Here is a 16,711-nt window from a genome sequence, read left to right on the forward strand (position 1 = left end):
AGTTTCCAAGGCATCACGATCACTGGGGCAAGCTTGCTCCAAGTACAGCTCTGGGGGGGGGATCCCCCCAGACTTAGGGTATTGATTGGAAGCCTCTGTTGGGGACCAGAGAGCCCCGTTAGCTAACGAGCCCCTCCCTCGAAGAAGAAGGGGGTGTGTTAGAGGATGTGAGGCAGTTTATACCATCTTCAGGAGAGCCGCCAGCATGGGCCGGGACGAGGCAGCCGGGGATGGGAGAGGCAAGACACCTGCAGGCTCTGCCAGGTTCCCACAAGGAAACAGTCAACCGTCCACCTGGCCTCGGTGCCCGAGGGCCCATGAGCGCAAGCCGCCCCCACGGCTGCCCCACAAGAGCCAGGAGCACACACCTGCCTGGAACCCCCCCTGCGGCAGCCGCGTCCTCCCCGGCTTCCCAGTGTGTGTCCCCGAGGATGGGGCCTGACCTGCTTTGGGGTTGCTTGTAGCTGCAGGGGAGTGCCCAGAGCCCAGCTGTGCCTCTCTGCCTCTCGAGAACTGGAGGAAACGCTAGGCCTGCAGCATTGGGCACAGCCGTGGAATGAAGCTAAAAAGGAGTCCATTCAGTTCTCCAGGCTCATCCTGCAGAGGTGTGGCCGATGGGTCCCCGGTGGTCTCACCGTTCCACACCCGTGCTCAGTCTCTGCCCTGTTCCACCCGCGTGGGTGCTGCTCCGTCCCAGCCATCTTCATTCCTCATGCGGAGGTGACCTCCTGTCCAGGTGCTGCCCCGGAAAGGGGTTGGCCTTCACCTTGGACTCTAGGTGCCGCTGTGGCAGGGGTGGTGGGAGGGGGAGAGAAGGGCCCTTCCACGGAGCAAAGTCAGTTCAACGCGATTCTCCTTTGCTCCTTTTCCAGAAGCAGCAGCTTATTCAGCGAGGTTGTGCAGATGAACTTTGAAATAGCCAGCTTCAGCAGCCTCTCGGGGACACAGCCCATCACTTGGCAGGTGGAGTATCCACGGAAGACGACCACCGACACTGCCGTGTCCGAGATCTTCATCAGCCAGAAGGACCTGGCCGCCATCGTTCCCCTAGCCACGGTAAGTAAGACCCATGTGGGACCGACGATGCCCCGGGGCCCTCCTTCTATCCCAGGATGTCAGCCACTAGGGCCTCGGGGGCACCGACCCCCCCAATCACCTTGGGGCATCGCTGTATCATTTGTCAACCTGGGTTACCTTCCTGCTTCCCCCCAACCCTCGCTCTAACTGCATCCCAGTTTGTTACGGACCTCCTTCTCCTCTAGTTACACCAGTCCTGTTTGACCTCCTGTTCCATTTTTAGAAGGAGACTGGAGGCCACTTTGTATATTCGTCCGAGAAGCTAGGCAGGGTGGCCACAGCAAACCACCCGAGAGGCTCAGGTGCTCCGCACAACCTCAGTGATTCTGGCTGAACGTTGCACGGCTGAAGTGGTGGGGGCTCTGCTCCATGCAGGTTCTCAGGGGTCTTGATGGTTGGACCCTTTGCCGTCTTGTAGCCCCAATGTCAGGAATACGTGGCCTTCATGGTCTCCGTGATAGAGGAAGAAGCAGCTGAAGAGTCGCGCGCTATCTTAAGCAATGGCCTGGAAGGGACATGTGACTCTCTCTCTCTCTCTCACGCGCACACACACACACACACACACACACACACACACACACACACTGTTGGTCCTAAGGAGTCCCGTGGCCCTGTCAGATCTCCAGAGGGTGCAAGGGAGGGCTGGGTGAACACCGTGGTCTGTGCCTCATTGTGCGGCGTGTCAACATGGCCTTGATCCACGCGGAACACGACACAGATACGGTAAGCACAAACCCAGCCGGGACTTCTGGCTCGACGCCGTGGCCGCTTGGGAACGAGCAAGGAAGAGAGAATGGTGGGAAGCCACATGGCAGTTCTGCTCTGTGGTCGCTCACCTGCACCTGCCACACGCGGCCTGGCTCCGCAGAGACACCCTGCCGGGAGGTCCGAGACAATATCATAGCAGAGGCACGTGGTGAGTCCTTTGATGTTCAGCTACAAGTGTCCTTGCCAGAATCCGCCTGCCCTCACATGGAGCCTGGCATGGGAATTGTAAAACCAATTTCTGCTCAGCTTTGGCACAAGCAGGCTTCATTGATACCAAGCTGGGAAATATATCAATTAGGATTCTTTGGGTTTCGTGTGACAAAACACCACCCAGTTGGCTTAAGCACAATGAGAATCTGCCCGCTTGTGTGACTCCAAGTCCAGGATCCATCCTGGCCTCCCGTCTGCCTGATCGGGACTCAGCTCCGTCTCCAGGACTGTTTTTTTTCTGCCTCTTGGCTTCACTCTGCGTCAACTCATGATGGGAGCGTGGCAGCCATTGTTCCTGCCAAACAGTTCAAGCCTCAAGCCCAGGAAGGGCACCTGGCTCATTTCCCGAAACCCCAGCAAAGGTTTCACTGCCACGAGGACTCCTCTGGCAGTCATGCTATCTCCCCCGAGCAGTCCCCGTGGCGGGGGCATTACACCCCCAGAGTTTGCACCGGTGGCAACAGACGCCGTGGCCCTCCCTCCATACCCTCACCTCACCTTCCACCTCCCACTTCCAGCACTCACTCATTTTCGCCTGAGAGTCCTGTCTCACGTCCAGGACATGAGCCCGGACGGATTAACTCACCCCCATCCAGGATGCTCTCTGCACCGCGGCTCTTGGGAGCCGGCAGACACTGAGTCCAGCTCCCCAGGCCCACCTGGGCGTTGACTCTGAGGCAGGAGCTCCACACCAGCGCCTCCGCCCGCCCCAGAGCCATCAGCCTGCAGTCACAGCCTGTGGTCGCTTACGGGGTAATGCCTGCTGTGGTCCTCGACCACATGAGTTTGAAAGCAGAGGGCTTTCTGGATCATTTGCTAGAAATCATGAGAACAGACACTGGGCAGCAAACGAACACAGGGCTCCTCCCAATACCTGGGATGCAAAGAGTGGAAATGCCTTTATCCAAATAACGAAGTCCGTCTGCAGACGGGCCTCTGAAGCGAACAGCCTCGGGACCACACCCAGCCTCTGCTTGTCTCCCTGAGTTAAGTTTTCGGGCCCGCAGCCACACCCGTCCAGCTCTGAGTGGTCCGTGGCCACTTCTGCTGGCCACAGGGAGAAGGAGCTGCTGTGGCAGGTGCCAGACGGTCCACCGCGGCTGAATTGTGCGCCGAGGGCTCCTTCTGGGGAAAGCGCACCAGTCCTCCTGGAGAGGACCCTACTGTCCCCACATCGCCGGGGAGGCTTTAGAAATGATTGCAGGGGCCGCACCAGGACAAATCCCGTGAGGATCCCTGGGGGTGGGGAGCAGGCAGCCGTGGGTGGTCCCACGGGGCAGCCAGAGCCGGACACGGAGAAGCGGAAGGCTCCGGTCGGGTCTTCAAAGGCCACTGGTCCCCGAGCGCAGTCAGCACCTTGACCGAGCACGGGGACATCGCAGGACGGTTCCAGGAAGCGCACCCATCGGGGCTCCCCGGTCCCACGTCCCCCAGCCGGACTTCCAGTGGTTCAGGGGGCTGGGACGTCTAGAATAGTGTTCTCAAGCTGGCCTCCTGGAGTTTCTCCTCGCACGCAGAGTCTCACTCCAGAGGTGTGGGCTGCACGTTTTTAAAGTCTTGAGTGATGCCGGGGCTGCGGGGCTGCAGGTGCAGCGTGGACTCGATGATGTCACTACGGAAGTTGATTGGCTCGGCTCGTGTCACGTGGCCAGCCTGAGGCCAATCCCAGAAGTCAAAGACGGTGATGATGCTCTGATTGGTGGAGCCTGGGGAGCTTGTCCCCTCCCCCCAACCCCCCCACTTCCCCGCCTACGCAGGTGCAGAGTCTGGGAGCTGGTGGGCGTGGTGCGTGATGGGAAACTCCCCGGACAGGCGTGGACAGCGCAACCTCACCGCAGAAGGCATCATCTACCGCCGGGAGCTGCTAATGCGTTGAGGTTGGACAGTGATTCCTCTTGACTTTACAGGCCCAGGAAGAGGCGTCAACAATCTACAGCCCGTGGGGCAGGCTCAGTCTGTCTGTTTTCGTCCACCGTGCAAGCCGGGAATGGTTTCTATGTTTCCGAGCAGCTACATTGGAAGTGGTTACATAAGGAGCTTTTTCATAGGCTCAGTGTTGCCTCTTGGCTGTACTTTCCATCTGGCCCTTTGGGGAGAAAGTTAGCAGGCCTGTGACCCAGAACATCAACATCACTTCTGGGGTGGAAGTGCTTAGCTCCTATCCTACTTAGTTTAAAAAGGGAAGGCTTTATAGATCCTCGTATATTTTTGTGTGTTAACAGGAAACAAAAATCACCACCAGAATTTGCCAGTTTGCCAAGAGGGTATGAGGAGGGCCGTGATATTCGGGGGTGAGGGGGGAGGGGTGGCAAACAATTAGCTGTAGCATGTATAGACTATATACCGTTAGACTTTTTCTTTTTCTTTTTTTTTTTTTTAATAAAAATGCTTGACTGGTTTCAAGCTTCATTGTGAAAAAAAAAAAAAAAGGGAAGGCTTTAAGATACCGTGAAAAGAGAAATCATGGTGAGGATAGGAGATAGTATTTTGCCATACTTTTCAAGGGGCCACAAGAAAGCCCTCTTCCAAACAAGATGTGATTATTGCGGTTTTTGTGGTTTTGTAATGCTTTTAAGGTAAAATGGAGTTACTACTTAGGTCGTACCCAGAATCCAATTGTTTGCAAGTAACTGTATGAATTCGCACTGGCTTCCTTGGAACGATCTCTGACGGGCTCACATGGCTGCCTGGGGCCCCGTGGTGTCCTCAGGTTCTGTACCCTGCAAGGTGCGGTTTGACCTCAGCTGTGCAAAGCAGTGTGGGACGTTTGGAACTTTGATGACAGGCAGCCAGTAAGTGAGGCAGTTTGGAGCAACTTCTAGTCTCAGTTTTAGTATTTTCAAAGGGTTTTGTTGTTGTTGTTGTTGTTCCCCTAGAATGAAATTTAGTACAGTTTTAAGCAGCCATATGTAAAGTTTTATTGGAAGCAACTAGCAAATAGATCTGAAGCTTGACTAGATGAGAAGATTAAAAAAAAAAAAAAGTAAAGTAGACGCATATGTTACCTGTTAGTGGCTGGTGAGTCAAGTGGTCAAGTCTTGGGAAAAATTAAGTCAAGTCCCCCCAACGGTCGCTCATTCTATAGAAATACAAACATCAGACAGGTTAAATAGAGGATTGCTTGATGGGAAATATGCCTCACTGGGAAAGTTCTCACTTTCAAATCAGACCTTCTCCAAAGCCTTCCTCAATCCAGGTGAGAAAGGAGGGGATCCAGTGACTCATCAGTGGCCTTGGGTCCCACTCGGCTGCAGGCTGCAGTCGATGAGTTGGGACAGGGGAGGGATTCAGCTCTCCTGTAAAGTAAGCCATTGAGGCAGGAGTATCTGAGCCACGCGGTCCCTTGGCATGACTTTGTGTGGTGAGCCCTGACCCACAAAGCTGACATTTGCTGACCCCTTTTTCTACTCTCTTGGCAAAGGACCCTTTCTTTGCTTGGAGGCAGGAAAGCTCCAGATCTCAGATCTGTGGCCTCAAGCACCCCTCCCTCCAGTCCCCATCCGGCTTCTGCCCACTCTGCATGCATATTCTGGGGATGCTGACAGTCTGGAAGTATCTACCCTCTAGGGATGCTGATGCTTTGGGGGGGGGGCTCTCACTCTAGGAGAGGCTGAAGATCTGGGGAGCCAACACTCTGGGGATCCCAGCAGACAGCAGACTGGTAGATAGCTCACAGGGCAGGATGAGGTAAGGTGCTGCTGGGAAGAAAAGTAACACGGGGCAAGGGAGTGGAGCGTAAGTGTTTCCCGTTCTGTTAGAGCCTCTGTGCTTTTCCCTAGCATTTATTTAAAAATTTAAAAAAAACTAATTTTAATGCACAGTCTCTGGAGTAAGCAGGAACCCCTCACTCGGACAGGTATAGGAAGAGGCCCTTTGCTCCAGGACTGACAAAGCCCCAGATTGAGTTTCCTGCGAGGTGATGAGATTGACCCCAAATTTTGAAGAGTTTCAAACAATTGCCCTTTTTTGTCTTTGCAGACTTTAAGATGAAATCATTTTCCTTGACCCCTGAAACATGTTGGGAACTTGGTGTGGTTTTTTTTCCTTATATAAAGCTTTCAAAATTCCTAGAACGTGTCCATATCTCTCCGCACAAAATCAAATTTAAAATGAAGTGTCTGTCGCCAGGGCTGTTTAAAGGAGAGATTGCTACTTGTTCTCACATCTGCAGAATGATGGTCTTAATCCCCACCTCTTCAGGGTGCCACAGAAATTCATTAAGGTTTGAGAAATGGCAGGAGCCCCGGGGCCAAGTCTGTGCAGCAGGAGAGGATGGCCGGCAGTGGGAGGGGGGCGGGGGAAGATGGCAGCATCTTGCCCTCCTGCTCTGCCCAGCTCCCCGCCCTGGGAGGGCTGGCCTCTGGGGAGTGCAGCCTCCCACCTCCCTGGCCCTCTGGTTTCTGGTGGGGTCCAGCCAGCAGGAGGCACCAGAGGTGACTGGACAGAGCAGAGAGAGACAGAGCCTCATGTTGTGGGTTGAATTACGACCCTGAAAAGCTTTGTTGGTGTCCTCGCCTCTCCCTGTCTTGTGCACGTCTGCCAGAGGCATGGTCTTCTCTGCCTATAGCTCCTATCCTACAAGGGCTGGGGGGGGGGGGTCCCTGTTTTCCGTGGTTCTTCTCCCTCTGGGCTCCAGAAACTGGCTGCCTCCACCTGCCCCTGGATCTGGGGCTCCTAGGAGCTCCCAGCTGCACCATCCCTGGCCACTTCCTTCGCTCCTGCCCATGGCTCTGTCAGGAGCCCTTCATTCCCCATCCTCTGACCCAGCCCTTTGAGGGGGCCTCCTGTCTCCAGCCAGGACCCCAAGGAATGCAGACTCCATGCTCCCTTCTAGTTCTTCCCAGGGAACCCAGCACTGTGGTCTTCAGAAGCAGACGTGGTGAGGAAGGGGCCCTGACCACGTTCATCCTCTCTTCATAGAGACTTAACAGTGAAGGTACAGGTTATGGGATCTCCTGGGCTCTCTGAACCCCGTGGTTGGATTGTTCTACCCGACAGCATTCCAGGGCAACTCTTCGACATTCTTTCCCCGCTAAGTTCGCAGAACCCGCTGTGGGGACAGAACGGGTATTAGCAGGCAGGGGGCATTGCCAAGATGTTCTTGGACCCGCTTGTCAATCTGCAAGTGATGAATGACTTCACTCGGCTTGGAGGTCCGTGGGGAAGCATGTCGGCAATATCATCTGGGTTCGAGAAGGCAACAGCAAGCATTTCAAAGAACTGAGAGACATCTCTTTTGATGGGGATTGGAGAATATTATTTTTAAAGAGACAATGGAAGAGTAATGTTTTATTGTTTCCCAGAAACATCTACCCTGATATTCATGTTCCTTTTCCTACTTGGAAATTATATATCCTGACTCTCCCGAGAGTGTTTTAAGGATGGCTTCAATGCTCTTGGGCAATTGAAAAATGTTTGCTGCGTTGAAAAATAACTATATGGGCAGAAGAAGTATTTTCTTGTCACAGCTGGAGATTTACTGTGGAATTCAATTTAGAAATACCCCTCCCAATGCAGGCAGCAACCTCTTCGACCTCAGCCGTAGCAACCTCTTCCTAGGAACAATGGCAAAGGCAAGGGAAGCAAGGGCAAAAATGAACTATTGGGATTTCATCAAGATCCAAAGCTTTTGCACAGCAAAGGAAACAGTTAACAAAACCAAAAGACAACTGACAGAATGGGAGAAGATATTTGCAAACAACATATCAGATAAAGGGCTAGTATCCAAAATCTATAAGGAACTTAGCAAACTCAATACCCAAAGAACAAACAATCCAATCAAGAAATGGGCAGAGGACACGAACAGACATTTCTGCAAAGAAGACATCCAGATGGCCAACAGACACATGAAAAAGTGCTCCACGTCACTCGGCATCAGGGAAATACAAATCAAAACCACAATGAGATATCACCTCACACCAGTCAGAATGGCTAAAATTAACAAGTCAGGAAATGACAGATGCTGGCGAGGATGCGGAGAAAGGGGAACCCTCCTCCACTGTTGGTGGGAATGCAAGCTGGTGCAACCACTCTGGAAAACAGCATGGAGGTTCCTCAAAATGTTGAAAATAGAACTACCCTATGACCCAGTAATTGCACTACTGGGTATTTACCCTAAAGATACAAACATAGTGATCCGAAGGGGCACGTGTACCCGAATGTTTATAGCAGCAATGTCTACAATAGCCAAACTATGGAAAGAACCTAGATGTCCATCAACAGATGAATGGATAAAGAAGATGTGGTATATATACACAATGGAATACTATGCAGCCATCAAAAGAAATGAAATCATGCCATTTGCGACGACATGGATGGAACTAGAGCGTATCATGCTTAGTGAAATAAGTCAATCGGAGAAAGACAACTATCATATGATCTCCCTGATATGAGGACATGGAGAAGCAACATGGGGGGGTAGGGGGATAGGAGAAGAATAAATGAAACAAGATGGGATTGGGAGGGAGACAAATCATAAATGACTCTTAATCTCACAAAACAAACTGGGGGGTTGCTGGGGGGAGGTGGGATTGGAAGGGGGGAGGGGGCGATGGACATTGGGGAGGGTAAGTGCTGTCGTGAGTGCTGTGAAGTGTGTAAACCTGGCGATTCACAGACCTGTACCCCTGGGGATAAAAATACATTATATGTTTATTAAAAAAAAAAATTTGGAAGGGGAGGCGAACCATAAGAGACTATGGACTTTGAAAAACAACCTGAGGGTTTTGAAGGGTCAGGGCTGGGAAGTTGGGGGAATAGGTGGTGGGTAATGGGGAGGGCACGTTTTGCATGGAGCACTGGGTGTTGTGCAAAAAGAATGAATACTGTTACGCTGAAAAAAATAAATAAAATGGAAAAAAAAAAAAGAAATACCCCTCCCTCCAGCTGACTGGCACGAGTCTCTGTCTAAAAAGCAAGTTGGTGATGCACCTGAAGCTGCTTCTGACTTGGGAGGAATGTTTTCTGCGTTGCCAACTAATTGTCCGATGAATGATCCCTTATCCACCACAAAGGAAGTGCCCAGACGATGGAAGTGGTCAGCGTTGGTGTTCATACTGCCACAGCCAGTAGCTCGGCTGGGTTTCCCCAGCAGCAAAGTCCAGGGCAGTGTGGAGGGATGCTGGGACCTCATCCAAGATTAGACCTCCTGTTATTTCACTTTTTTTTTTTTTGAAGATTTTATTGATTTATTTGACACTGAGAGAGAGCACACAAGCAAGAAGAGGGAGACAAGCAGGCTCCCCACTGAGCAGAGAGCCCAATGCAGGGGCTCAATTCCAGGACCCTGAGATCATGACCTGAGCCGAATGCAGAGGCTTAACTGACTGAGCCACCCAGGTGCCCATTATTTTACTTACTTTACTTAGAAAGTAAAATGTGTATTCTAATGTTAAAGATTCTGTAACTTCAGGGGCACCTGGGTGGCTCAGTCGGTTAAGCGCCCAACTCTTGATTTCAGCTCAGGTCATGATCCTGGGGTCACGAGATCGAGCCCCAGTCGGGCTCCCCTCACAGTCGGGGAGTCTGCTTGAGATTCTTTCTCTCCTCCCTCTACTCCTTCCTCTGCTTGCGCTCACCCCCGCTCTCTAAGATGAATAAATAAATCCTTTTAAAAAGATTTTATAACTTCATTGGGGAGAAGACATAGAGTTGGGGAACATAGAAGCAACAAAGAAATGAGGGGGAAAAAAAAGGAAAAATCATCCAACATCCCCACAAGAACATGAGCAGAAGACCGCGGGCAGTTGCCAGGAGCCCACATGCGGAAAGAAGACCCCAGGCCAGGCGTCCAGCCCACGGTGCTGCCTGACTACATGCCCTCTGCCCATCCGACTCTCGGTTTGCACCATACCGAGTACCCCAGAATCCGCCATTCCTCCAGTATTGTCTCTGAGTTCAGAACAGAATTGGGATTAGGAACCAACTAAATGGACGTGAATCCTAGCGCCGCCTCTGAGTGGTTGTGACCCTGGATGAGGGACTTGATCTGTCTGTCCCTCTGTTCACTTTACAAGAAACCCATGGCAGTTATTACAGAAATGTTCACATGCCCACCAGTTAGAATCATCTTGGCTAGAGGCAGGGGCAGGGGGTGCACACTTAGAGAAGCGGGTCTGCTGCCCACCCCCACTGTGAACCGGACCCCACACACCCAGGAGATGCAGCCACCTGCCCACCAGATGCTCTCCCCTGAGGGCTGAGCCCCAGCCCTCTGCCTGGAGGGTGAGAAAGTTGGGCCTGGGGAGGGAGGGACCCTACAGAGAAGACTCAGGATCCCCATAGGGACCTCAGTCCCCTAGGGACCCACAGAGAGCTTCAGACAGGCGGAGAAAACTTCCTGGGGACAGCTGGACCTTCTGTCCCAAACCTGGGCCCCAAACCCAGTTTTCTCTCCCAGGGGACACGGAACACGGCCCCCCCCAACCCCCCCGCTGCGGCAGCCGCCACCCAGCGAGCTCTCTGGGCTTTCATCAAAGGATGGCTGACACAGATATCTTCAAGTCCCATTCATACTCTCCACTAATTTGAAATTATGCTCGTTTTTACACTCAACTCTAGATCTTATTACTTCTTGCAGTAACGCAGAAGGACATGGATTACTACATCTGAAATTAGTTCCTTCTGTAAGCCTATGTGTTACTGTATCCATTGAAAATCTTCATTCTGGGAAGGGCTTCTTTGATCTCACTGGCCAGTGAGTGGGGCCTGTGACCCAAAGTGGGCTAAAAGTTGGGGCCATGGAGAAGTAACTCCTTACCCCAGTGCCTCCGTCACCCCACCTGCTGGGACCCTCAGCTCTTTACACTCAGCCCGGGGTGAGGGGAAGCCTCAGCCCCCACATCACCCAGCTCGGGGGCAGAAGGGAGGCACAAACCTCTCCTTCCTCTGCACCCACCTCGTGTAGGCAGTGTTTTGGGGGTTGCTGTACCTACCCCACTGGGCATCTTTGTCCTTGCTGGGTCTCCTCCCGAAAGGCTCTTTCTCACCCCTCCACACTCAGCTCAAAGCTCACTCACTGCATGAGGGTCTCCTCGGACCCTCCTGACCCTGACAACATCCACAGCTGCCTGCCGGGATCCCATCTATGGAGGCTCCTTGTCTCTGGTCCATCACATCTGACAAAACTACTGTTTTGTCCTTACCTGACTCTCCTTCTTTGGTTCTTCCTTACCGCTTGCCTGCACCGCCCTCCTACCTCCCAGAACGTGGGCCGTGTGGCCGCTGGGACTCAAATCCACTTCGCTGTGGCCTGAGCCGCCATGCCTTCGACCACCTTCTGCCCTCTATTCACTGCAGGCCGGCTGGGCACCCAGCTGGGGAAAAGGAAAGAACAAAACACGTGTAAAACGCTGTCCCTGTGTGCTGGCCTCCTGGACATCATCCTGGACATTCCTTTTGGAAGTCCCCTGTGTGCCAGGTTCTCCTGTTCCTATGCCTCTAACCCCAGATGGTTTGGACATGTTCGCGCTACAGGGCTGGGCTGATATCCAAGTCCTGGTGCCCAGCCACCGGGGAGTCAGGCCTCCACATCCAGGGAGTGCGGGGTCCTGGTCTGTGCCGTGGGCCTCACCAAGACCTCAGAGGCCCTCAATGTCTGGCCCATGACTACTCTCTGAGCTATTGACCTCTGCCTTCCTTTCTTGAGCACCACAGCCCCAGGGCCTTTGCACTGGCTATTTCCTGTGCCTGGGGCCTTTCCCCAGATTCCATACTGCGGTTTTCCTTGCACTAAGCATGTCCCCACTTAAATCTTCTCTGGCTGACTCTTACCTAAAGTCACAGCTCAGTCACTCTCTGCCTCAACCATCTTGATTTTCCTTCACAACGTGATGAAAATCGTGTAGATATTTATTTATATGTTCTTGGTCTGAGTTTCCCCATGGGGATGTCAGTGCCTTGAGAACAGGGGTCACTCCATCAGTACCATCTATGCCTGTGGCTGGTACACAGTAGGTGCTTAATAAGGGACTACTAGTGAGCAAATGTATGCCCGGATCTGTCTTCCCGTCCAACAGTATAAGCCCCTTAAGGCAAAAGACTGTTGTCTTCTCCATCACTTGGTCACAAAAGCTGTCCATAAACACCTGTTGCTCCCGTGTATCCAGCTGAAGGCCAGGTGCATTATTCTTGCTGTTTGGTGCGTGATTCATGACGCTGAGGCCAACATGACTATGCACCAGCCTGTGCTCTGCGGCCGCAAAGTTACGCCCACAAGGGAAACATGTGAGTGTGTTGATCTGGGAATGAATTTGTAACTCACTATAGGTAATTGTCCCCAGGAGGGAAAAAGAAATATTTGTGGGGAAGGAACAGAGACCGTGTGTCTGTGTAGATGTAATGGGTTCTGTGGCATCGTCCTGATCTCCCTTACAAATATTACGTGTGTTTGGGGGCGCCTGGGTGGCTCAGTGGTTTAAGCCTCTGCCTTCGGCTCAGGTCATGATCTCAGGGTCCTGGGATCGAGTCCCGCATTGGGCTCTCTGCTCGGCAGGGAGCCTGCTTCCTTCTCTCTCTCTCTCTCTCTGCCTACTTGTGATCTCTCTCTGTCAAATAAATAAATAAAATCTTAAAAAAAAAAAACAAATATTACGTGTGTTTGGCCCCATTTGGCAGCATTACCCGTTCACTTCTCAAATGACAATAGAGTTCACGTGCCACACAGGGTCCTTTGTTCCACTTTTATTAATCATCTTGCAAACTCAAAAGCCAGTTGTGGCTAAAAGAGGACAGTGAATTGGCTCTTTGGGGGGCTCTCAAACCTGAGCAAGGTCAGGACCCCTCAAGGGCTGGTGCAAACCTGAGATCTCTGGCTCAGCGGGTTGAGCCAAGAATCTGCACCAACCCCTAACCAGTTCCAGGTGACACAGAGGCTGCCGGCGGACTTGGAGACCCCTTCCCTGGATCAGGGGTGTGGTGCCTGGATCACCCATTAGAATCCCCTTGGCTGGGGGTTGCAGTGGGGGAGGGGAGCCTTCTGGCCACCCCCCCCCAAGTTAATGGTATCAGCATCTTGGGAGTCAGGCCCCTGTGTTTCAACACTCCGCAGGTGGTTCAGGTGCACATCCAGGATCAAGAGCAGGTGCCCTTGGATTTCTCCTGAGCTGTTCCCTTGCTCCATGCAGGTCTCTTTTAAAGCCACCTCCTCCATGAGGCCTTCCTGCAGGTCATCCCCTTTTCCCTGCATGGTTTTCCTCTTGCGGCCCCCATTGCCACCAGACGTGATGCTAAGTGTGGTTCTGTTGACCTGTCCACCATCCGCCACCACTCTGGCTCCTCTTGCTGTGTCCCCAGCTTCTAGAATGGGGCTTGGCACCTGGTGGATGGTCAACGGATATCCACATTGAACCACTGAGTTAAAATAATGTGTATAGCTTCCATGTGTTCCTAAGTGTTACATAGTTTCAGTTATGGTCTGGGAAGGAAACATTCCTGTTTGAGGCTTCTAATCCAATTGTTACACTTTATATTATACTTCCTGTAACAATGTTCCACTGTTCAGTATGTCACTAGCTACATGAGGTCATCAAGCACTTAAAATTGGCTAGAGCGACAGAGGAATTTAATTTTTAACTTCACCTAATTTTAATTAATTGCTGGAAATAGCCATCCATGGCTAAGTGCCACATTCGTGGACGGGATAGTAACATAGTGACGGTAATGAGGTGACTAAGTAGGAAATGTCGGTGTCGGTCCAGGTTCTGCCCCAGCTCTGCTGTGAGTCAGTCTCGTCTCATCATTATTCATGTGTCCACCCTTCAGTGTCCTTCCTGTGGGACCTGCCAATGGCATGGCTACCTTTTTTTCCATATTGTCTATGATCTGATATGTTACAGTAAAAAAAAGGGGGGGGGCATAACGAAGGGTCTTTTAATTCCTTGTATCTTATCAGCACAATTTTCCAGCAGGGGCAAGAACCAAACTCAACCAGCTTAACTCCAAAGGGAGAGTAATTAGATTGTCCAATAGCTTCAGGCACGGTTGGATCCAGGTGCTTAGTCCATGCTTATATCTATTTGTCTCTCTTGCCCAGCTCTGCTTTTCTGTCTGCAGACCTCCTTCTCAGGCAGGGTTTCCCAAAGGTAGATCCTGGCTTGCACCCAAGCAATTTAGCATTCTTAAGAGAAAGTCTGCCTTTTCTTCAGGAGTTGCAGCAAAAGTCTCCAGCTTTATCCTGGGTCTGGCTTGTGTTGACATTCTATTCCTGAGGTGACCGCACTGACTATGACTGGCCAGACATGGCATGTGTGCCCCAGAAGGAGGCCAGCTCCAAAGGGAATCAAAGAATTGGTGGGCGCATAGTGAAAGTACTCGGCATGAAGCCCTTTGGAGAGTGCCTGTTGCATAGTAAATGCTACATCAATACTGGTCATTATTATTTATGATAGCAGTAGTAACAGTAGCATTAATTAATTAGCTTCTACTCCACGTTCACAGGACAATGCCTTGTTTGCTACACGGGAGCAAATTCCTGCTGTTTGTTGATCCATACAGACTTTATTAATGTTCTTTTTAAGTACCTACTCCAAGTTCATGAATATTATGTCAAATTCTGCCCCAACACATCTGCTGGAACTGCGTCCTTCATTACTAAGGGAGCGCAAGACCCGAGATTATGAAAATGAGCAGACAAGAGAGTAGGAAGGGCTCTCTGGGCTCCGAGAGAGCCCATGGGAAGCAGCCAGCACGTTTGCTCCTCAAGTGCATGTGCACAGCTGAGCAGCTAGAGGGGACCAGGGCAGCCTCGGAATCCAGTCATGCCTGTCTTCCAGTCCAGTGCTCCCCCTGCCCTCAGACATATCTGGAATGCATCTCCTTAAATTCCGCATGCCCTTGGGCAGTAGTTCTCAGAGGGGATATGGAAACCCCTGGGGCCCCCTGAGAGCCTTTTCATAATCATACCACAGGAGCTAGCTAGTGATGTTTGACAATTTACCCCAGGATGTGGTGGCTTCAAATAGCAATAAAGGGCAGGAACTGAGGACCAGCTCTGAGGCCAACATGTCTGAGAACTCCCAGGCTAGGGAGGAGGGCTGAACAGGTGTCTGGGAGAGGGGGAGTGTGGTGGTGCGTCTCAGATTCTCACCCAGAACCTAGTCCCCCAACCAGACAGTTCTTTACCAATGCTTTCTACCTAGAATCCTCTTCCAGCTGGACCCATCATTCTCTCCTTCGTGTTACCTTCCCTGCCCCCAAAATTCATGATTAATAGCTTGTATTCCCAAGGTGATGGGAAAACAGTGAAGAGCAGAATGTCAAGCTGACTGTAGAAGTGGTGTTAGATAGAGGATGACCTACCAGTTCATTTGTTCACTGAGCAAACATTTACTGGGTGTCCACAGGGTGCCAGGTGAGCATTCTGGTCTTGGAGTTTAAGGCGTGAACAAAATAATCAAGGTTTCTACTTACACACTACATGAATCAACATGCCCTTCAGTAATGAAATTGGAAAGTAAAGAGGCAAGGCTAGATTGAGAAACTGTTCTTCTCTGTCTTAGAAGACAGCTCGGGAAATATCTGTGTGCTGCTTCGTTGTAATTCATGATGTCCCAAGGGAAGGTCCAGACCACTGGCCCAAGCAGTGTCTCAATGCATATTAGAAAGAGGGCCCCTCCATAAGGCACTTGACTTCCCTCTATCAGAAAATTCACTCTATCTGCAGTCTGAGTGTGGAGCCCTTGTGCAGTGCAAAACCTGCCCGACTGTACTTGACAGTCATGCCTTCACTTACCAGTAGACCAAGTAAAACCCGTTTTCCTTAGTTGCAGGGGAAGAGATGCCAGCTCCCTAATATTCATTTCTTTGTTAGTTTCTCATCCTCTCATCTTAGATTTCAGCACCAAACCAAGGACATTATTTCTGCTTTTTCGTTTTTGTTTTTGTTTGCTTGTTTTGCCAGAGTACTAAGTGACTGTCATCAGTGGCTTGAGATTCTTGGTGTCCGTTTCGCTTCCTTTCCTTCTGAAGGAGCCTCAAAAAGGCAGGATTTATTAGAAAACAAGTACATGAGCCGTGTATAATTCCTCTTGAAATACTACTGTCGGGCGGTTGCAGTCACGTCTTCAACTTGCTGCCAAATGCTGCTGTGAGTGTGCATGTTGCCCACAGACATGGTCAGCGACCCAGTTACTCTGGGCAAGTACTTTAAACCACTCCCTAGAATCAGACTTAAGACTCATTCACAAATTAATCTCAGAATATTATCTCAGATACACACTTGCATAATGTTAAGAGAGTCTAAAAAACACACTTTGTAAAGAGACTGTGTTGTGTCCTGTAATGGGAAGAGGAGAGAAATAAGTTTTCCAAGCACTTACAGACTCCCCGCTGAGTGCCCGTGTGGAATTCACCACAGCCTGGGTCCCTGTGCACCGAAAATTCTTGGAAGTAAAAATGAAAGAGAATTGTTCATGGGATTTCATTTTCAGGAACCTTAGGTGGGTGCAGATTTGAATGAGAATTAATCTTGGTATTTTGCTTTATAAATTAATATAAGAACAGCTAGATGAAATGAGATTTTTTTTTTTTTTTCTCCATCTGGATTTTGCCATGGAGTCGAAAAAGGTCAAAATCAGCACATTTATTTTTTTGGAGCAGTGTTTCTTTTGCCTTCCGAACACACATACGGGAACGTTCTCATTCTCCCTTTGAGGGGCCA

General features: G+C 51.0%; 1 protein-coding gene across 1 annotated transcript in view; it reads left to right on the top strand.

The window, feature by feature from the left end:
* The window catches only part of TMEM132C (transmembrane protein 132C), a 302,142-nt gene that overhangs the window by 238,313 nt on the left and 47,118 nt on the right, over positions 1-16,711 (top strand). The window contains exon 4 of the mRNA XM_046026085.1: positions 873-1,056. Coding sequence (XP_045882041.1) covers positions 873-1,056 — 184 coding nt within the window. The remainder of the gene's footprint in view (positions 1-872; positions 1,057-16,711) is intronic.

This window comes from Meles meles, chromosome 12, assembly GCF_922984935.1.
Source record: "Meles meles chromosome 12, mMelMel3.1 paternal haplotype, whole genome shotgun sequence".
Taxonomy (NCBI): Eukaryota; Metazoa; Chordata; class Mammalia; order Carnivora; family Mustelidae; genus Meles; species Meles meles.